This window comes from Chelonoidis abingdonii, chromosome 6 (assembly GCF_003597395.2).
Source record: "Chelonoidis abingdonii isolate Lonesome George chromosome 6, CheloAbing_2.0, whole genome shotgun sequence".
In the NCBI taxonomy this organism is placed as follows: domain Eukaryota; kingdom Metazoa; phylum Chordata; order Testudines; family Testudinidae; genus Chelonoidis; species Chelonoidis abingdonii.
This window is the reverse complement of record NC_133774.1, coordinates 27,461,876-27,484,438: the sequence shown is the minus strand read 5'-3', so window position 1 is coordinate 27,484,438 and position 22,563 is coordinate 27,461,876. Positions and strand designations below refer to the sequence as shown.

The following is a 22,563-nucleotide window of genomic DNA, read 5'->3' as shown; positions in this document are numbered from 1 at the left end:
TTGTGCTTTTGAGGATCTCTTCTATAGAAGCAAAAATTCCCCTTTACTCGCATTCTGAGCCTTACTATTTGGGGCAGCAAATGAGGTGGGAGTAGAGTCCACAGAAACAGATACACACTCTATGGTAATTGCTTTTTGAATGTTAGATGATTTAGAATGGATAGAGGTTTCATATATAAGACCTGTTAATCTTCACTGTGCCTCTTTCACTAGCCTTGCTTTCAAGAAAATAAACCCAAATCAGATTACATATGTGTTTTTTCCCTTTGATATAGGATTATGAAGACGAATATGATCATGACAAGCAATTTCAAAATAACTCTTCTACTTTCTGCAGCCATGGACCAAATTCATTTTTCAGTAGAGCTGATCAAGGCCGGTTGGAATTTGCATCAATGTTTGACACTGTTCATGCAAAAGATGATACTGATGCAAAAGATGATCTAACTATGGAACTAAATTCAATTCAGAAAAACCTTCTTGCAGCCTGGGGGATAGGGATTTCAAAAAATGTGCAAGAAAAAGATATGCTGTTGAATTACGCAGTAGGTTGCATTACCCACCTTTTCAATATTCTCCAGTTCATTAAAAGCCCTTTACTAACCCATGATGCATTTTTAAACAAGTCTGAAAAATATAAACTATGGATGCATGCTATCTTAAAACATTTTCAGCAGTTTTTAACTGTCCTGTACTGGGATGTGAGAGACAGACAGACAGTTGGGCATTTGGTAAAGCTGACATCATGGACTGTAAAACTGATGATTATTCAGCACCAAGATCAGTTATTCTCAGAATACCTTTTGGGGTGCTTCTGTTTGCTGAAGATGGTTGCACATAGTCTAAATGGGAAGTTCACACCTTGTTATGAAATAATGTCTACATCCTCTGATGTTAACAGTGCTGTAGAGCTTGACTCCCTGATTGTGCCTATTTTTCAAGTTCTTGATGGGAGCAGTGCTCAGAAATTTCGCTCACTGAATTCTCTGCTTAAGATACCTCCTCAGGCAGTAAAACTTGGTGAAAAGCCAGACAACAGGTATGATTGTTAATGTGCATTAAAAACTTTTAAAAAACGGGATTTAATTACTTTCTCATTGTTTTATTAGAGAAGAATTACAGCAGCATTTTATCTCATCACCGCTTTGTACTCTGAAAAAATTGTGGTAATTTATTAAAGCAAGCATAGTAATTCCATGCTATTAGAGTGAAATACAGTGTCATATATTTGTTTATTTGACACAGGTACTATTATGTTTGTACTAAGTTCAATAAAACAGATAACTGTGTGGGAGCAACACCTGGGTTCATGAGTTAGGGTGATTCTTCTAAACACTAAAAGCTGTAAATTCTTAATAAAGGTTCTGTACAATAATAAGTTTAATAGACAAAAGGAAAACAACAGCATAAAATATGGTTCTTAAGACTATCCAAGAAAATAGATGAAAATATTAATGAAAAAAATTATAAATATCATTGGTGAAATGTAGAGCTAAAAATAAAATTATGGTGGAAATATTGAAAAAACATTACTTTAGCTGTAATATAATATACAAAATAACAAGTAAGTTTGAGGAATAAGACAGAATTATCCCTCTGTTTCAACTAACCTGTATTTTTTGTCAGTGATAGTATACTACTTTTTGATACGCAGGTTGATGATATTGTGGCGGTTATTATATAAACAAGTGCTTTGGTATCAGACTCAACTAAACAGAAAAATATCTAAGGATGGCAAGTCATTAACTGAAAGGAAGATTAAACATGAAGAATCCATTGTTGCACAACTTCTAGGTCATATACAGGCAGTCCTGCAGTCTTCAGGAGAGACCTTGGAACAAACCTGGAAGCTCAGTTCTGTGATTGGTTAGTACATTGGAAGGAACTGTAATCAGATGACAATTGTATGGACTGAATATTAGATTAGGTACAACTTATTTGTAATTAATTTATTTGCTGAGATAGTTATAGTAGGAATTAATCGAACTTCTGAGCACTTCCAACTAAAGTGTCTTAATATTTTATGGTTAACAGTATTTCTACGTATAGTTTAGTGGCTTAAACATTACAGGCTTCATCCAAAACCCGTTGAACTCAATGGAAACTCAAGTTTGCTGAATCAAGTTTGAAATATATAGGCATCCTGGTACCACAAATCTGAATCCTGACAAGGTTGAGACAGCTTTGTCTCTTCTGAGGTAGATAAATGGAGTTCTGGGCACTTCACTGTATGTTTGTTTCTCAGCTGAGACCTTACAAACAGAGATTGTTTTCAAAGTTCCATTCCGCTTTCCCCCAGAGTAGGAGTTTGCTGATGGTGTCTTTGGCAAAAAGGTTCCATCCTCCCATTATTGTGCTGGTTGTTCACTTGGCTTCCACCAATTACCCCACAACATTTCAATGATGTTTAAATAGGGTGCTATCATTCTCATGCAGTCAAAATACAGTTTATTTGATTGGGAGATGCGCCTTTTGGAATGAAAGGGACTATTATATAAAGTTGAGCTGTTATTATTTATTGCTAAAACAACAAAGAAGGTGATGTGAAAGCTGAAAAAGTAACAGGAAATGCTTATCACAGTGAATAAGATATGTTTTTGAACCATAAAGTTTTTAATTACACTTAGTATGTCTGAATTTACTGTTAGTATGCTAAAAAGTGACAGTTTATGAAAGCTTTGTGGAAAGAGGTTGTAACCAGTTTTAATTCTACTTTAATAGTGATTTAGCTGTCAGAAATGTTTAACCCAGAAAAGTCTGTAATTCAGAATTATTATTTTCACTCCTGCTGCCAAATACGCATTTGGCGGGAATAAGAGTGGTTTTCCAGAGACTGAGAAATTTGCACATGTAGCAGCTGCTGTGGAATTGTGCTACCATTTATGACAGCTTTCTGATATTGTGGTTAAAAATCATGTATTTAATAACAGGCAAAGATTTGAACTGAAATAGAAACAGATATAGATTTGTGTGTTTGTATGTGTGAAAAGATGTGAATACCTTGTAATTTTGTTGACTATTTTTTTTTTAAAGGTGAGGAGCAATTTCTTTTAGGCTCGTATGAAGAATCTGTGGATCTGTGGAAGAGGGCTCTTCGAGAAACCAAAGCAAAAGGCAAGGGAAAAATGGTGCAGTGTTCATCTTTTCAGTTTTCTGATGTTTGCACAGTATTCTGGCAAGGATGTTCATACTTCTCTGCTGTAGTTAACATACTGTTAGCACATTTGTAGAAGATACCTATTTTTCAGAGCTGTTATTTTGAAATCAAAATTTGCTCAGCAATAAAAATTGAGTCCAGAAGACTTTTAAATAGATTTGAAAAACCAAAGGACAATTATTTCAGAAGTTGTAAAGTTAAAGGAGGAATTTGTTTTGTTTTAAATAAAAAATCCTAGCTGAAAATCCCTTTGATTAGCTAGTAGACTATCTGGAATGGACTTCCTGGTTGATTGAGTCCAGTTCCCAGAATTGTAGACAGCCCTATTGGATAATACTATTCATAAACTTATCAAGCTCCATCTTAAAACTAGTTAGGTTGCCCCCACTAGTCCTATTGGAAGGCTGTTCCAAAGCACATTCTTCAGATGGTTGGAAACCTCCTTCTGATTTCCAGCTTAAATTTATGTATGGCGCATTTATACCCATTTGTTCTTGTAGCAGCACTGTCGTCTAGATTAAATAGCTCTTCTCCTCCCCTGATGTTCACTCCTGACGTATTTATAGAGAGTTAGGAAGGAGGAAAGAAGTACTCCAGAATCTTTACATGACTACCTTTTAGGGACAGCCACTCACGTCTTAGGAGGAGGAGTAGTCCTCAGGTATGCTGAGTGGACAGGGGTTATATGGGAGGTTTTATGATTTTTTAAATTAATTTTCCTAAAGAAACAATAAAAATGCAAAAAGGTAAATTATTTACTGCTTGTATTTGTCACCAAATACTGCACATTTCACAGGATATCCAATAAAATTATGCAGTTACACAACTTTACAACTTGTCACTAAGAGAGAGATGTTTGAAACCTTGTTGGTATTTGAGGATACCTAGACAAATCAGGATCTTGAGGCACAATGCATCTGCTTTCTACTTGCTGCTTTCTGTTCACCCTCTCCTGGCATCATGTCTAACTTGAGCTGTGCTGCCTTTGTAACATCACAACTGCTCACTTAACCCCCTTTTTGAAATGTATATAGGCTGCAGAAGTGGAACTTGGAGGAGGAGAATTAACTCCCATGCAGATTTCTGACTGATAATGCACTGATTTGCAATAGGTTCTCATCCTCTAGAATATCTGCTCTCCAGTGCTGCTCCTTCTATAACTTATGGATCCTTATTGTATCATGTTTACATAGTCAATTTCAGGTGAGGGTTATCTGCTATGTTTAGCCTTTCTGAATCTTTTTTTATGCTCATTTGTTTTTCTGCATCCTGGTGAGAGAGAGAGAGAGAGAGATCCTTTTAACCTATATTAATCTTCCTTTGCTTTTGAATATTCAGTTCTGCATTTGTTTTTTTTTGTAATGTAGGAGAAAAGAGGACACAGTTTCTTCAAACTAGGTATTATCTTGCTATATTATATTGCCACCTGTATCACTACAACTTAACTGAGGCTCAGGGGCTGAGTGACCATCTTGTGAGAGAGATACTAAGACGATCTCAGCTGTCTGTAAGACAGACAGAAGATTTTTCTGGTATGTTTATTTGTAGTGTAAAAAAAAAAAAATCCAATCCGTTTACTAATGTATGTTGACATTGTTTCGATAACCTGGTGTCTACCTTTTATGCCCCTGTAAGAACTTGACTCCATGATTCCTTTTCTAAAAATTCTAAGAGCTCCCTGTGGATTGAATACATCCTTTTCTTAAGGGATGGAAAATGGGTTTTGTGTGTAACTCTGACAGAAGCTTAGAGTTCCTTAATTATTTCCATTCTTCAGCCTCTAATTCCTTAATTTCCCACTTCTGAATCATCAGTATTTCTGTCTCTTAAAAAAAATTTGACTGCAGAACTTCTGTCTAGTCTGTAATAATTAGAGTGAGTGTTTGGAAGACAGTTTTAATTGTATAGTTTATGGTTTGTTTGTGAGTTGATTAAGTTCCCTTTTTTTAGAGCCTGGTCCAAAATCACTGAAGTCTGTGGAAAGACTTCTGTTGACATATTGTTGGTTGCAATTCTAAATCCAAATACACAAACTTTGGAAACATTTGTATTCTTATACAGATGCAAATTTTGTGACTAAGCTCCTTGTTTTATAAAGGGCTGAATCAAAGCCCTAGATCTGAATAACCAAAACTTTGGGAAAGTTCAGAGTCAGTCCTGGATCTAAACTTAGTGGTTTGGGCCCATCTCTAGTTTATAGCTGTAAGAAATCTTCAAAGGGAATTGTTACTAACTAGTAATTAATAGTATGAGGTTTCTATGTTTTCTGTTTTAAAAGTCTCAGGAATGTTGTCAGGGAAAATGAGTAGGGCCACAGTTTGTTCTGTGCACACAGTTGTGTTGACTATAATTAAACAGTTCTAGCGCTCAATTTTTATAGCAATTTTTTATTGTCAAAAACATTTTAATTAGATGTCTATCTCTTAGATGCTGAATATTCTCAATATGAATTGTGGATGATAAGAGATGTTCATCCTGAAGCTGCAATGGCAGTAATACAGTCCATGGCACGATTCATGGCTGCCTACTTCACTAATCATCTGCTTTATATACTTCCCCCACATAAAGTCGACATTCTACCTCCACTTCACATCAACCAAGGTATTCCGTTAAACAAAAAATATTTTAACTGGCTCTGATTCAGTGTTATGATTTGTGTGGCAGTGTTGCCTTGCCTTATCTTACCTTAAAGAGGTAAGTCCTCTGTTTTTAGATATGTGATTTTTATTTTTTATAATTCTAGTATTAAGGATAAAATTATACTTGGTTTTATTAAGATATTTTTGCAAATTTTTTTTTGTGCCAACAAAACAAATATTTTGTAGCTGTGGTAATTGCTGAGAATATTTTCATGTTTAAATATTTAATCTTTCATGTCATAATTAAAAAGTATAGTACAGAGTATTCTCAGTTTATTCTATAATCCACATACTTGGATTGTTTTGAAAATTGCTGTGCCTCATGGGGACCCAGAGTAGTTAGTGATCCAAATTTGAGGTTGTTTGAACAAGATATTCCCAAGATACAGCCCTCCCTAAAAACTATAATAATGTGACATCAAAATTGTACAGTTCTTACAATGCCTTTTTTTACACACATCTAGGGCTCAAACTTTGGTGTTGCCACGCCTCAAATTGATATCACCCACTCAGGGTAAATCTCAGCTATTGTCTGATGCACACTACCCTTTTGAGGAAAGAAGCAGTATGTTAAAATTTATTCAGGATATAAGTTGAATATGTAGTGTGTTTTGAGAAAATAATTCGTGCATGTGCAAAAGGACTGGGGCTCTGTTGCGAGCGGTGGTGTTCCAAGCAGCTTGACTTTAGAGTAACTGGGTGACTCAAGCTGACATGCTGTTCAATCTATTAAATCCAAGCAGCATCTTTTAGTGTGTGTTTTGGTCCTATTCTTGGCAGCTTTCTGGGAATGTGTGTTTGCACATTAGGTGCTCTCTGCCTATATTCTGCAAGGGTTCCTTTTGGAAGTTTTGCCCTGAGAGCAGTTTCTGGTTTAAGAGCTGATATTTCAAAGTGCTCTAACATTCGCGTGTATCCTCTGTTTTCAGTTTGGAAGTATTGCCAAGGAAAATAGTTTTAATTAACTAAAGGGAAGATGAAAAGCTCTAGTAAGCAACATTAGGGTAATGTAATCATACCACATGCTCCTTATGCTATGAGCTTGTAATTTTAAAAATGCTCTAAAAGTCATGTGCACAGTGAGATTATTTAGAGTATTGGTATGCCATGACATTTGCAGGGGTATGCTTCTTGGTGCTACTTTGGAGTCATTTAGTCAGGAGATTAGTTCCTCAGCCACGTCCCTCAGAATAAGGAGCTGATCTTTATATTCACATTGCTGTAAAGTTCATATACCTTGTCTCAACAATAGGTACAATGGGGTCGGCTTTGGGAGAGTGGGGAGAAAAGCACCCCCATGAGGTGAATGAATTACTTCACACCTGTCAGGTTGAGTCAGTTTGTATTCATCTCCACATGGTGTTCTAAACACCTTGACTGAGAACACCCGATTAAGATTAATGGGCAGCTTTCTACTTCTGCAATCTTCCCGTGCTGCAGCAGGTTGTGCAGTGCCCCTTTCCCTTATGCTACAAATCTCCATGGCAAGACTAGACTTGTGGCTTGCACAACCCACCTAACTCAGCACAGAAATGAGCAGTCCATGATACCTTTGGGTGCAGATGTACCTCTCTTCATATCACAGAGTGAGCTATGGCAACCTGCTGCAAGTAATCCCTGCACCAGTCAATACAACTCTCTCTCATACAGTGAAGGGCAGTTGGAGTCTATGGAAATAAATGAGAGAATACAATTCGATGGGACACTTTGCACCAAATAAAATGACTTAATGTAGTCATTCCTTATATCTGCTCATTATAGGGCAGTCCTGGCTGAAATGTACTTACCATATGTCCCCAGTGGCTCTTGTCTACTCCAGGGAGTAGAGTAAAGTTGCAGGGGTGGGGCTGGTATGTATCTTAAGTTATGTTCTTGTTTTTAGAGGCTTAAGTATAGGTGTACTCGACATTCTGGAAGGGTGCAAGGCATTGTTGGTCAGCCTGGATCCTGTGTTAACAATGATTTTGGGCATTGAATTTAGCTTAGCAAAGAGAAAGTTAAGAAGCAACTTGTTCTGTCCATCTGTAAGTGCTTGACAGAGAGAACATACTTAATAGTAGAGGAAAGCCTATGGGGCAGATCCTCAGCTTGTGAAAATTGTCATAGTTCTGAGTTTAATGGAGCTACTATCACAACTTTCCCCAGCTGAGTATCTGCCCCATATTATCCTTTAAAAATCATATACCATGTTTTAAAGGTAATAAAAAACATCAGTTACGTAACAAAGTGGTGTGATCAAATGCCACACTTTAAACTCTGGATTTATTTTAACTAACCTGCACGTTATGTAATTAACATTATTAAAAACATATTTTCCTTTCATAGACCGGTTCCCTCGAGTTGTTCCACTGCAGCACTCTTTGGTCACCAGTGCTGTTAGAGACCAGAACCTTTCTTCTGTATGGACAGCTGAATATGCTCTTGACTTGCTCTTTGTGGGTGGACTGATTCCAGAGGCTGTGTGGCTAGCACACGAACTTGGAGACTGGAAAATGTCTGTTTCAATAGGTGTGGCCTATAATCTGTACTGTCAAAGTGATGGTGACTTCTTGAGGTGAGTTATGCTTGTTCAAATAAGGGAACTCAGGATTATCATCATGCATTATTATATAGTAACATGTATTGTCAAGTATTTTACTGAGCAGAGCAGGTAGTGTCCTTCCCCTAAGACACTTCCAGGTTAATAGATAAAAGATTTAAATAGATGTGCATTTAACCAGTGTGCCTCAGATTAATAATTTTATCTGTGGAAGTTTTTGGGTTTTTTCCCCTTCAGAAAAAGGAAAGATATTTCCACAGAATTTCTTTGATTTTTTCACTGATTTTTTTTACTTCGTCATTAATTAATAGTTTCTTGATATGCTTTCAGGTCAGAGAAAATGGATTTACATCTGCCTTTGAACTTGACTCCAACACAAATTTTTCAGGAAAAACTACAGTCTTTCTTGGGACAGCCAGTCAGTTTTGAAACATCAAATGAAGGAACTAAATATAAACAATTTACAGGTATATTAAAAATATAGTTTCATCCTATTTACTATCAACTTTATTCCAGTTGATTCCACAAATCCTAGGCGTTCACTTTAAAAATAAATGTTTGTCTTTAGCATTATGAAGATAGTTATTATCACCATATATGCAGATAGCTACTGTAAGTGCCCAGAATTGTATAGAGAGACAAGGTGTGTGAGGTAATAGCTTTTATTGGACCAAGGTCTGTTGTTGACAGAGACAAGCTTTTGAGCTTACACAGAGTTTTTTCATGTCTCTGTAAGCTCTCAAAAGTTTCTCTCACACACACACACCCACCCACCACCCCAGACTGTCCAATAAAATATACTGCCTCACCCACTTGTCTCTCTACTATCCTGGGACCAACAAGGCTACAACAACACTGCGTAGTATCCCATTGGTCTTTTGGCTTTTCCCATGCCCAGGATGGCTCATATCTTCCTTCTTGTTGGGGGAGGAAGATCTAGACATATTCACTTCAGTTTTGTTTGACTATAAAATACTTTATTAGCAAATGTACATTTTTAGAGTATAATAAAAATAAGACAGTGAAATAAATGTGGATGTATGAACAGTTTGGAAAGCATCATTGCATTGGCACTAAAGTTACAGAACACTGAAGTATTACTTCATCCTATAGCAAGACACAAAATGTCATCTTTCTGCACTGCTCCAAAGATGGCTCCCATAGCCAGATCAGACTGCCCTTGGTTCGGTGTCCCAGAAAGTCTCATTGTAGTAAAATTATCCATATCCCTTATTCTGCTCTGGTTTGTGAAGTCCATATTTCAAGGCTTTGTTTGCAGTTGTAATTTACTGTATTCTTTGTCTTAATCATTGTCACGCTGTTTGGAGTGGTTCATGACCATGAGTTCCAACCTTAGGACAGAGTGTTGAAAAGCAGTGCGGACATCCGAAACTGGTGCTATGTTCTGTCATTAGATTTTATCAACTAGGTAACAAATGTGAACTGAAGTACTGTAATAGTCTTAACATGAAGTCACAGACTGTTCACTTGGACACTCCAGTCTTTCTTGCCACCCAGGCAAGCTTAATGATAAATGTTTATTTACACCAAAGTTCACAAAATGTTCAGATTGCTACCAGTCCTGAGAGACCAGTCACTTATCCCATGTCAGTTTCTACCCCAGATCTCACAACAAAGACATCACTTGTAGCCAATCCTGTAGTAAACTAAGTATTTGTTAACTAGGAAAAAGAAATTGGAGAGTTAAATAAAGGTTAAAACAGGCAACATATACACACGTGTTCTAGTCTATGGTTCGAAAAGGGGACAGAGCTGTAGTAAATTGTCAGCGCTGAATATCTTTTAGGGCTAACCCAGGTTGACCTTGGGGATCTCTGCTTTTGCTTCCTAGCTCCATCCCTGTGAAAGTCCAAACAGCAAACAGATGAAAAATTTTCATGTCATCTATCTGTATTTTCCTCTTCCAGAACTCAAGTTGATGGAACAAGCTTCCTTGCACCTTTATGGGTGTGAGAGGTCTATTAGCCCATTTTTAAAAATCTTGTTGCTTCGCCATGGCTCACTTAATTTTGATAATCCTCCTTGGTGGGCAGGGGTACTACTGTTCCTGCCAATTCAGAAGTTCAGAACATGCATTTTTATAATTGTAAAGCAAAACTTATAACATGGGATAGACATTGCAAGTTAAGATTAATGCATGCAGCAACTTTACAAGCATCTTATAGAGTCTAAACACATCCTTACAAGTCTAACATCTATCTTAAACACTGCTAGCATACAGATGAGCTGGTCTGTTTTCCAGCTATGAATTTCAATGCTTAGCTGACGCCTACAGCCTTGGCAAGACCTGGCACCTGGTCTACCAGCATCTAAACACTAAAACACTGGTCCACCTCCATGAGCTGCAGAGAAAGGAGAACAGTCCAGACATCCAGATTTGTGGGAGATGTTGAGTAACAAAAAACAGCCAAAGATGATGATTAAGCATTAGAAGGAGTTTTTTTAACTCTACATTTATTCACACTTTCAAATCTTAAAGTAAATGTGTGAGTTATTCATAAATTCTGGAAAAATGAATGCAAAATATTGTAATGCTGATTATTACTTTCAGAAGAAAGCATTGCAATCAATTGATGCATTTACCGTATCCGTTTCAATTCTTGGTATTTTTTAGATCCCATTGAAGAGGAAGATTCAAATGTCCTGTTTGGTTCAGTGCAAGAAATACTGAAAGCAGCTGTTATGGCAGATGCAGACATTCTCTCAGAAACATTTCAACTTTTGATAGACTCTGCCAAGGACCTCACCAGAAAATTGTGTGGTTTAGTGCCTGATGGGCTGTATCTTCCTGCACCACCATTATACTGTCCACAGCCAGCTTCTCTCAGTGAAGTAAGCCTATTTAGTGGAAGTTGCATGAATGTTAGTTTGAACTTTCTAATTCAGTTTTTCTTCCAAAAAAACTTCAGCCAATTACTTGTGTGGCATCGTAATAACAAGAAGCCTCTTTGAAAAGCTCCTTTCAATTTTTCTTTCTACTTTGTTCTTAAGACAAAGAAGATAAATGTTCTGAAGAGCAGAAATTCCATGTGTAGCTCAATTCCTTTATTCTTTATATCCTCCCAAACTATTGGCCTTATTGTCATGTTCTTAAACTTTACATTTCTCAGAAAGACTGCAATGACTCTGCTTTAAAAATTGAGAGAGATTATCGTCAAAAGGTGTCTGGGGTCCTTCAGCGAATTCTGCTGCTCTTCCGGGCTGCTCGTTGTTCCTGCCCAGTAGCACAGTGGTATATTGTACAACTGAAATGGGCAAGAAAAGTAATGCAAAAGGTAAATAATAAACTTGTTTAATTTTAACTCTGGGAGGGAGAGAGATCCTCCTCATCCACTCTACGGCCTTCCTAGTCTGATAGATTCTCAGTCTCAGACAGCGGCTTTCTATATTCTTCTCATAGTTTAATCTCCAGAGGAAACTGGAGCCTAAACAACAGGGGTCCAAGCTTTTGGCCTTACAAATTACTAGTGCCATTACTGGAGGTGGGAAAGAAGTGACCATTGGGTTCCAGACCACTTGGAGCTTTAGAAATAATTATTAACACCTTATGTAAAAGCAGCAGAGAATCCTGTGGCACCTTATAGACTAACAGACGTTTTGGAGCATGAACTTTTGTGGGTGAATACCCACTTCGTCAGATGTATGTAGTGGAAATTTCCAGGGGCAGATATATATATATGCTAGCAAGCAAGCTAGAGATAACGAGGTTAGTTCAATCAGGGAGGATGAGGCCCTGTTCTAGCACTTGAGGTGATGAAACCAAGAGAGGAGACACTGGTCTGTAGTGGCACAGCCATTCACAGTCTTTGTTCAATCCCTGAGCTATGGTCTGTTCAATATTTGCAAGATGAACTGAAAGCTCAGCAGTTTCTCTTTGAAGTCCTGGACCTGAAGTTTTTTTTTAGCTGCCAGCGTGTGGCCACCTTAAGGTCTGCTATAGAGTGGCCAGGGAGGTGAAGTGCTCTCCACGTTTTATACTTTGCCATTACTAATGTCTGATTTGTGTCCATTTATCCTTTTGGTAGAGACTGTCCAGTTTTGCGATGTACATTAGCAGGGGGCAATTGCTGGCATATGATGGGTCGATATTACATTGGTCGGACGCAGGTGAATGAACCGGTGATGGTGTTGGCTGATCTTAGTTAGTATCCTGTTGAGTGTCGCTGGTGTAGATATGCTGAGGCAGAGTTGGCATCGGGGTTGTTGCATGGATTGTTCCTGAGCTGAAGTTACTTAGTTGGTGCGGTGTGCAGTTGGCTGGTGAGACTACGTTTCAGGTTGGCCTGTTTCTGTGGGGCGAGAATTGGCCTGCCACCCAAGACCTGTGAAAGTTGGGATATTGTCCAGGATGGGTTGTAGATTACCCTGATGCATGCGTTGGAGGGGTCTTTAGCTGGGGCTGTAAGTGATGGCCAGTGGAGTCCTGTTGGTTCTTCTTTGGGTTTGTCTGCAGTAGGAAGGCTTCTGGGTAACACCGTCTGGCTCGTGTTGATCAGTTCATCTCAAATTGACACACATCAGCTCAGGATTAAACAAAGAACTGTGAATGGCTTGCGAACTACAGAACCAATTTCTCCTCTCTTGGTTTTCCACTCAGCTGCTAGAACAGGGCTCTCCTCCCTGATTGAACTAACTCGTATCTCTAAGCTGCTTGCTAGCATATATATAACTGCCCCTGAAAATTTCCTAGTACATGCCATCTGACGAAGTGGATATTCACCCACGAAAGTTCATGCTCCAAAACGTCTGTTAGTCTATAAGGTGCCACAGGATTCTCTGCTGCTTTTACAGATCCAGACTTACACGGCTACCCCTCTGATACTTAACACCTTATGGATTTAGATAGATTCCAAGGCCAGAAAGGACCTTTATAATCATCTAATCTGATTTCCAGAATAACAGGCCATAGAAGTTCCCCACAATAATTGATTGGCAACTGGCTGCAAATTTTCAGCCATCTAGAGCACAAGATACACCTGTAATAAGTCTTTTAATCTCAGCTATTTAAATTTCATTGACTTACAATTAAGCCTTATAATATAATGATAAAGGTTTTGAAACAGTAACTCAGGTTTTTCTTAGCCGTTTTATATAGTAGTTCTACTAAAGTTCCATCACCCTGCTAATTCACTCTATCATCATATTAAATAAAACATGGTAGTTGTCACAGCTTGTACATTTATTAGATGAAAATATGTTCCTAAAAAAAAAAAGAGAGAAAAATTAATGTGGATTTCAGGTCCATTGCATTACAGGAAATAGAAAGCAGGCCTATGGAAATATAGTTGATTATGGCAATATTCTGTCAATAACTTAGAGGCCATTCAATCCTGAAAGACTTCAGTTGATTTCATTAGGATTCTTACATACAGATGAAATGAAGAATAAAATTTTTAATTAGTAAGCACTTGTAAAGGTAATTTTCTAATTTCTAAATTGTCACAAATAAAATTTTTCTAAGTTTATAACACTTTTGTTTTCTTTTCCTGCCTATAGATTCGAATGAAAGGCACTCTTCCTTCTTTAAGTTCATTTCCTGAAAGTTTGCTTCATTATTCAAAATTTAGTACAGTATTCTTTAGACCTGCATCTTCTGGAGACCATCGCTTTGATGATGTTTCTTGTAAAACAATAGGTTTGTGTATAATAAAATTGAATAAGTAACTTATGGTTGAAAAATTAGAACAAGGGATGAGAAGCTGCATGTGCAAGGGAACTCTCTAGGCTTTATTTATTTATTTTTGTATTTGGTTGAAAATATGATACGATGTCTTCTGCAGTGCTGTAGTAAATCTTTCAAAATTTTTGCAGTTTTTGGTAACTCAGATATTTATATTTTGCTATAATTTTAAAATATTAGTATATTACTAAAATAAAGTTGTATCTATATATTTTTTCCAATTTATTAGAAAATGAGTTAAGCCTTGTTTTTTAAAGACTAAAAATGAATTAGTAATATCTATCCATTTATTTTAATTTTTTTAACTAAAATTATAGAAACTGAGGCATATACTGGGGCACACTGCTTTTCAGCTCTTATTCCAACTTCTGTGTTTTGTTGTGATTATTTCTGGGGACGGGAGATGACCTTTTTCTCATATTATTCAGAGAATGTACTGACTTGAAGATTAAGAAATTTCATAATGTCAAATTACTAGAACAGATCTTATGTTAGAGACTTCTTTAAGTGTATAAAAATGTGGTGGGAGAAAATTCGGTCAAAGCTATCTGTGCTACTGAAAATCAAATGTACTATAGTATAAAGAAATCCATAGACAATAAATTGGGGGCAAATGAATGTGAAAATAATCAGAATTGGTGGTGATGTTGTTGATTCCTTCGAAGCAAGCTGATCTGTTTTAGAGCTCTCCCAGTTCTTTAAAACTTACAATATCTCTCCTCAAAGATTCTAACTGATTAGGAAATTTTACTACGTGAATATAAAGATACCAAGATTTTTGTTTTCCTTGTTCTGTGTTTTGCTAAGAGACAAGAGAAATGAGAATCTGACCCTATAAAGAGGAATCTTGTTTAACTTGTGAATAGTTATTGACGTATTCTTTTGGCAGAATGGAAAGGCTAGATTCTCAACTCTAATTCTTCACATGCTTGTCCATATGTATTCCACTTCTGGTGCACATGCACTCAAGTTCCGATTCTTTTGATCAGCAGTGTCTGTTGGGGCCACACTGTGCCCTAAATGTCCACTTGCTCCCAACCTGAGGGCATAAAAAAAGGAGCAGACCCAACCATCCTTCAGTTCCTTCTTACTGCCAAGGTCAAGGAGCTGGAACTCTAGTGGGTTCCACACCTCTTACACACCAAGCAGCTAATTTCTCCCTTGTATATAAATATTAGTTGGTAGTTAGTGTTAGTTTAGTGTTGGTTAGTAGTTAGGGTTTTTTCCCCCCCTGAAAAAATAAAATTGCCCTTTTTTTTTTTTTTTCCTTCATATTTGGTAACTAGCCCTTATGACTGAACTGAAATCTCGTAGTTTGAAGACCTGCCCTTCTTGTGATGTGGTGATGCTGTTTAATGGCACATCAGTGAGGTGCACATTCCTGATAAATGTGCCATTTGCAGAGTATTCATTTATTGAATGCAAACTCAGGCACAGCCCTCACCTTATGCATGTAAGGTGTGATTCCCAGCTCCGGTAAATGTACACATGCAAGCTCTGCTTGAACTAGCATGCTAAAAATAGCAGTGTGGCTGCAGCAGCTCAGGATAGCCATCTGACTACACACCTAGGACGTCGGTCAGGGTTATGTTCAGGTGACTAACCCATGCTGTTTGTTGTCAGACGCTACTGGTGTGGTACTCTGCTCTATTCAATGTTGAGATCAGTCAGCTGCATGTGTGTGTTCCTTCTGTGTGCTGCCCCAGCTCTGCACAGATAGTTGACACAGCAGACTCCGACAGAACCTTCAGTGACCACAGACTCTTGTAAGGTATAAAGGCATCTGGGCCAGGTTTATTGTCGAAGGGAAACAGTCTCCAGCTCCCCAAATCAGATATCCAAGGTGCTGCTAGCAAGTACATATGTGCTCCCTGACAATGGACTGGCTCAGTCAGTAGTGGGACTTTCCACTGCCCCCTTGGCCAGACAAAGACACTGCCGCAGGGATGCATTCTTATATACAGGTACAAACAAGTTACACATCACTCCTGACGTATTGAGGTGCAACCCCTCTATGTGGCAAGGTGCAACCCCACTCCATAGCAAGGTGCCGCCTCTCAGCTTGTGCATGTTGGTTTAAGCAAAACAACTCTATCCATCATATTACCCTTTTGGCCCTGTCATTGGAATGGGTCAGCCTGTTCCTTGTTATCTGTGTGAAATGTACAACTATGCAAATGTTCTGATATCTGGTGTCCAGTACCTTTTAGATACGTCTCTTTTTGCAGCATCAGCCCTTTCCTTGCCATCTTCGGTGAGCAGGGCATGCCTCTGGCTCACACCTTAACTTTTTTCTTTATGTTAGCAAAGTCTTGACCATTACTTTAGTTCAGGCCTTAGGCCTCATACCGGGTCTCTGATAAGGGTTTATGTTTCAAGGCCTCACCTTACTACACTGCTATCTATGCCACTGCAACTGCACTGCTATTTTTAGAGCACTGGAATGAGCAGAGCTAGCACGTATACATCTACCTGAGCTGGAAATCACATCTCCCAGCTGCTGTGTAGACATAACCCTAAGAGACTGATACTAGTAAAACCAAGAGGTTTAGAAAGAAGAAAGAGAACTGCTACTCTAAGGAGTGTAAGACTAGATCACCCTTTCTGGGTCCCACTATGAAAAGGCAGAAATCTCGTCCTGCCTCTTTAAAAGGTTGTTCAAGGCCCAGAATGGGTCCCACTGACACCCTCAGAAGTACCAGTAATTGCGCTTGCACAATACCACTCCCTTGGTATTGAAGTTCTAATTACCAGTACTGATGGCCTCAATTAGTCCTCCCACAGTACCATCATTCCTGGTGCTGAAAACTTCTATGGTTCTGAGCAATCTTATGATTTCAACACAGTCCAAATCATCACTGTGCTCTGTGGTGAAATTATCCTCCATGGTCCTGCTTGCAGGTAACATTATAATACTCAGTACTTCATTGATACCGGTCACGTTAGAGACTGTGACTCTTCCTGAAACCCCAGTTAACACAGTTCCACCCCTAGAAGAGGAATACTCGTTCTTTTGTTCAGCCTTGGAGCATCACCTAGCTGCTCTGAAAGGTCACGATCTCATGATCCTTTGTTTTAGATAATGATTCTAGTACTTATAATTTTCTTAGATCCAAAGTTTCCTTACGGCTGTGATTGTCTAAATCTAAAGAAGAGGGGTGGGGGGCTGGCACCAGTTTTAGACTTCAAGCTGCTAAATGCCTTAATCTACCACTTCAAGATCAGGATGGGAAAGCACTGGCCTCTCTAATCCTCTCCTTGGCTTCCCATGATTGGTTTATGGCTCTCAAGTTTTTTTATTTTCACATAACAATCCATCCATCTCACAGGTCATACCTGAGATTCCTTCCAATACTGAGAGGACTGACAGTTTAGAATTGTCAGAACGTGACTGACTATACCCCATCTGCCCAAGAGAGAGGAGATAAATACAGGCCATTAAGGCTGATCCACTGCATGCTATATTTCATAAGTACAAGGTGCTCCTTAGGCCTCACCCTAAATTGTTGCCAAAAATAATTTTGACTTCCATCTAAATCAAGTAATCTTCCTTTTTCCTAAACTCAGCTCCAACTAAGGGAAAGCCAGGCTGCACACCCTGGATATGCTTAGAGCACTATCATTCTATCTAGAGAGGACTAAAACTTTCAGGAATTCCCCATGATTATTTGGAACTTTTGCAGATACTATGATGAGTCAGGCAGTATCAACTGAGGAGTTATCTAACTTGATTTGCAATTGCATCAGAATATGCTACGAATTAACAGATTTAGATCCACTGGTAAAGATTAGAGCCAGCACCATCAGTGCCTAGTCAGCTACTGTGGCTTCTTTAAGAAACGTGTCAGTTTCTGAGATCTGTAGGGCGACTATGTGGGGTTCAGCACATAAGTTTACACAACATTACTCCCTTGTAGAGGCATCAAGATCTGATGTCTGATTTGGCAGACCTGTCCTAAAGTCACTGTTCAAATAAACACCAAGCACCCTCTTCTTAATCATCCAAGTCACCAGAAGTGGAATACCTATGGACAATCACTCAAACTGTAATTTACTCTGCAGTAACTGTGGTTCTTTGAAATGCATTGTTTGTATGTATTCTGCAACCTGTCCTCCTTCCCTGGTACTGCAGAGTCTTATAACTCCTGCAATTTGTATTGGTAAAGGAACTGAGGGACACTTGGGCCTGTTCTGCCCTTTATGCCCTCATTTGTGGGTGTATGAGGACCCTTAGGGCATAGGTACATACCCAACAGGTGCTGCCAGTCAAAAAAAAAATCTGAGCTCAAGCACATGGGGCACATTCATGCTAGAAATAAGTCTCCTGTGGGGCATTAAGGGGGAGCGGAGAGGATTGGGAAAGGTGTCAGAGTGATAATATACAACTAATGTGTTCTGTTAGTGACTGACTATAACTGGCAGTTTTAAATTAGCGCATCCACTAGGCTGCCTTAACCTGAATCAGGGTCAGAGCTGTGACTGTAATAGCTTGAGGATCAGGTAAATGTAATTGCACCCTGATGCTTCCCTGTCCTGAATCTGTCGAAGTACAGAAAAAAATCTGTCCGACAGTCGTATTCTAAGATGAAAAATCAAGAATTAAAACCTTTCCTCTAAGTTACTGCTACCTGTAATTTAGTTAACAAGTTGTTCCTTTACTTCACGTTTAAGTAACTTGTATTGTGTTATTTATCTTGCAGGTTGCTTCAGAGAATTATGTGCATTGTGTTGGATGCTACACGTTCGTGAAAGGTTGTCTGACAGTTGCAGACACTACCAAACTGCAAGAGAAAGTGTGGGTAATCAAAAGGTAATTACAGTGACGTTACAGTAAAGGTTTACTGTAACAGCATATAGTTCTTTGGGTAATGATCCCTATGTGTATTCCAGTGTGGGTGCACATGTTCTCCATGTGCCTGAGACCAGAAGGTTCTTGCTAGCAGTGTCCATTGATCCACACCTGCAACCCTTACCTCATCATGACCTGAACCGAGGGCATAAGGGGTGGTGTAGACCAACTGCCTCTCTACTAACCATGATCTGAGATGGAGCCTCTTCAGTATTTGTAGCATTATCTAGCTGCTTCTAGATCTAACTGTAATATTATGTAAATAGTTTTTAGATAATAGTTTTAGGCCATTTTTATACTTGTGTAGTTTGGGGGGGGGGGGCAGGGTCGCCTCCTACCCAAACACATTCTCTCCCTCACCATTGGTCCAGAGTTTGTGTAAAAAAAAAAAAAAAAAAAAAGGGAGAGTTGCTCACTGGTATCATATACTAGCCAGGGAATAACAAGGCTCCCATGTACAGATAGCACTGTTCATGGAATTTGAAGCCACCACTTCCTCTGAGTCAGATGTTAATGGGAGTGGTGACACTTTCCCACTAAGACAGTGGGTCAGCCCAGAGAGAACATCCAGAGTCTCTTGGGCACTGTCCCAAATCTCCTAAAAGAGATGCACCTTGGGATCACTGGCTTAATTTCCACTAGGGCCTTTCTGGGGGTCCAGGGGACCCATACATGCAATATCCTGAATCTACACAGTCCTACGGGTAATCCACACAAGCCTCCCCTTGCAAAGAGGATTCTGAACTTCCTTAAGAACTAATGGAGGAATAGGAAGAACTGGATCAGGTAGAACCACCAGCTCCAATGGTCCGTCATTATCTCCAGATAAGGTGGTCACACCAGCCTCACTTTTATTTTCTGATGACTCTGGGCAGTTTCAAGACTTGCACAGGAGGATTGCTGACACATTCCCTGAAGGAGGTACAGGACTCCCCTCATAAACTTTTAGACATTCTCCAGAGCACTGGTCCCAGTAAGGTGGCATGTCCCATTAATGAAGCCATCTTAAAACTGGCTAAGACTGTCTGGCAGACTTCGGTCACTTATGTCCCCATTCTGAAAAGAATGGAGAAGAAATATTTCGTGCCAACTAAAGAAGCAGAATGTTTATTTACACACCTTTCTCTTAATTCATTAGTAGTTCAAACTGTCACTGAAAGCGGCGGACAACAGCCTAGATCCACCACCTCCAATAGGGAAACTAAATGTTTAGCTCTCTTCAGGAGAGAAATAATGTTACAGCTAACCATTCTGCATTGCAAACTGTCAAATATTAATGTCAAAATATGATTTTTTTAATTGTACTAAGTTAGTGGAATTCACACTAAAAGTCCCACAAGAGGCTAGGCTCCAATTCAAAGCATTCATTGAGGAGGGTAAATTGCTAGCCAGATTGTCCCTCCAGGCCTCAGTCAATGCAGTGTGGACAGCCTCCCGCTTGGTGGCGACTTCTATGATTTATATATCTGGCCTTCTGGCTCCAGTCCTCTGGATTTCACCAGAGAAGTCTAATCCATGGCGAAGGATCTGAGCTTTGAAGGAAACAATTCTTTTAGTGAAAAGACAGGAGTCATTATGTTACTTAAAGGACTCAACGGGAACACTCTGCTCGCTGAGCATCTACGCTGCAGTGCCAATGATGGAACACCACAGATCTCAGCCCCCAAAGCAATGATCAGCTCCTCAGTCCTTTATCATTAAAGGGGTTATGAGCCACCCAGGAAGCAACAGAGGGTGCAGAGTAGCAAGCATAACACCCCCCTCTTCTGCCAGTTCTGTCATCCTTCCAACCCCAGCATCCCACCAGAAAACACATTTGATAGGCCCTTAGAGAACTGTGAATCAATCCCTCTGCTATATCCAACATACCCAATTTGGTGGCTCCCTAGCCTACTTTTCACAAGCCTGACATCTTAACAGACAAATGAGTTGTGGAAATTATCACTAGTGATTACACCATGGAATTATTTTCCCTGCCCCTTCAAGCTCCCCCCCCACGTCCCTCTTTAGGTGCCCCCTCACAAAAGAATGCTTTGTCAAGAGTTAGATTCATTGTTGCATCTACGGGCAATAGAACCTATACCTCCTCAACAGAAGGGAAAATGACTTTACTTGAAAAGCTTCCTCATGCTCCCCAAAAAGGAGGATGAAAACCCATTCTGAATCTCAGATGGATGAACATTTTTATCTTAAGCTTAATGTTCAGGATGATTGCCCTCACCTCCATAATTCCTTCATTTTTTTTTTAAACAAAGGCAATTGGTACACATCTCTCCATTTGAAGCACATTTATTTGCATGTAGATGTGCATCCTGCACACAGGAGATTCTTCTTTGAGTGTTTGCTCATGTCCATTCCATATTAGGTGCGTGTCCTCACCACATGAACTGGTGCTGGAAGTTTTTCCCTCAGCAGTATCCGTAGGGGACCGGCTTTGGCACCCCCTGGAGTAGCGCCCACATGGTGTGGTATAAGGGGCACTGCGGGCACCCCCCACCATCAGTTTCTTCTTGCCACCAGTGACACTGCTGGAACGTCTGCTGCTTTGGCTAATGTTTCGTTTTCTGTTCTTGTGAACTTTGAAAACCTTTAATATAGTTGTATATAGTTAGTAGTTCTAAACATTTCATTAGTCCCCAAACAGGACTCAGCTGGCTTGGAGCAAGGTTCCCTGACTGTGGGACAGGCCCAGGTACCAGCGGTGCAAACTACATTATCAGCACCAAAACCTGTCCCCTGGCGCCATGGTATCCGTGGAACCCTTCTCGGGCTGCCCAGTCAGTGTCAGGAGCTTGGAGAGGCCAGCGGCCTCGGTATCCCATCCTCCTCCGGTACACAAGGCTTCAAGGAGTAGGACTCTGTGGGTCCAGGAGAACCCAGGGGAGGAAGCTTTTGGACCACCAGCGAACGTGGAGTTTCCCACAGCACCGGCATGGTCCTAATCATTGCCGGATGAGGCTATCATGGGGGCCCCCTGACCCAGTTCCTTAGGATGATGCCAAAGCACACCAGGAACTTGAAGAGGGTTGCTTCTAACCTGGGGCTTCAGGCAAAGAAATCAAAGGAGCCTTTGGCCTCTGTTTGACAACCTCTGCTGCTCGACTCCTGGCAGGGTGGCTCTACCCCTTCATGAATGGGTTTCCAAGATCACTAAGACCCTGTGCCAGATCCCCTCTCCCCTGGCCCCTGTCTCTAAAAGGGCCCAACGCAAGTACTTTGTGCCAGCCAAAGGGCATGAGGATTTATACTCCCACCCAGCCTCTAATTCTCTTGTGGTTGAGGCAGTTAACCAGAAGGAGAGGCAAGGTCAACCCGGGGTCACCCCCAAAGGTTTATTCATCTTTCAGCTGAGAGTGGCCAACTACCAAACCCTCCTTGGCTGATATGACTTTAATAGTGGCAAGCCATGGCCAAGTTCGAAGGATCACTCCCCGAGGCTTCCAAGAAGTAGTTCTGAGCGATCCTCAATGAGGTACGACTGCAGCCAGGATGGCCCTCCAGTAGATGTCAGATGCTGCCGATGCTGCTGCCTGCACCATGGCTTCCGCTTTCTCTATGATGTGAGTCTCTTGGCTGCTCCTCTGTGGGTTGTCCACCGAGGCCCAGCATTCATTACAGGTTCTGCCCTTCGACAGTAGGGCCCTATTTGCGGAGCAAACAGACAGCAAGTTGCATGGC

At 39.9% G+C, this 22,563-nt stretch overlaps 1 protein-coding gene across 1 annotated transcript in view; it reads left to right on the top strand.

Moving 5' to 3' along the window:
- CPLANE1 (ciliogenesis and planar polarity effector complex subunit 1) overlaps positions 1 to 22,563 on the top strand; it is a 179,106-nt gene that overhangs the window by 50,029 nt on the left and 106,514 nt on the right. The window contains 11 exon segments of the mRNA XM_075066918.1: positions 276 to 1,039; positions 1,655 to 1,866; positions 3,034 to 3,114; positions 4,525 to 4,689; positions 5,585 to 5,758; positions 8,122 to 8,350; positions 8,666 to 8,802; positions 10,971 to 11,188; positions 11,467 to 11,631; positions 13,853 to 13,991; positions 18,737 to 18,846. Coding sequence (XP_074923019.1) covers positions 276 to 1,039; positions 1,655 to 1,866; positions 3,034 to 3,114; positions 4,525 to 4,689; positions 5,585 to 5,758; positions 8,122 to 8,350; positions 8,666 to 8,802; positions 10,971 to 11,188; positions 11,467 to 11,631; positions 13,853 to 13,991; positions 18,737 to 18,846 — 2,394 coding nt within the window.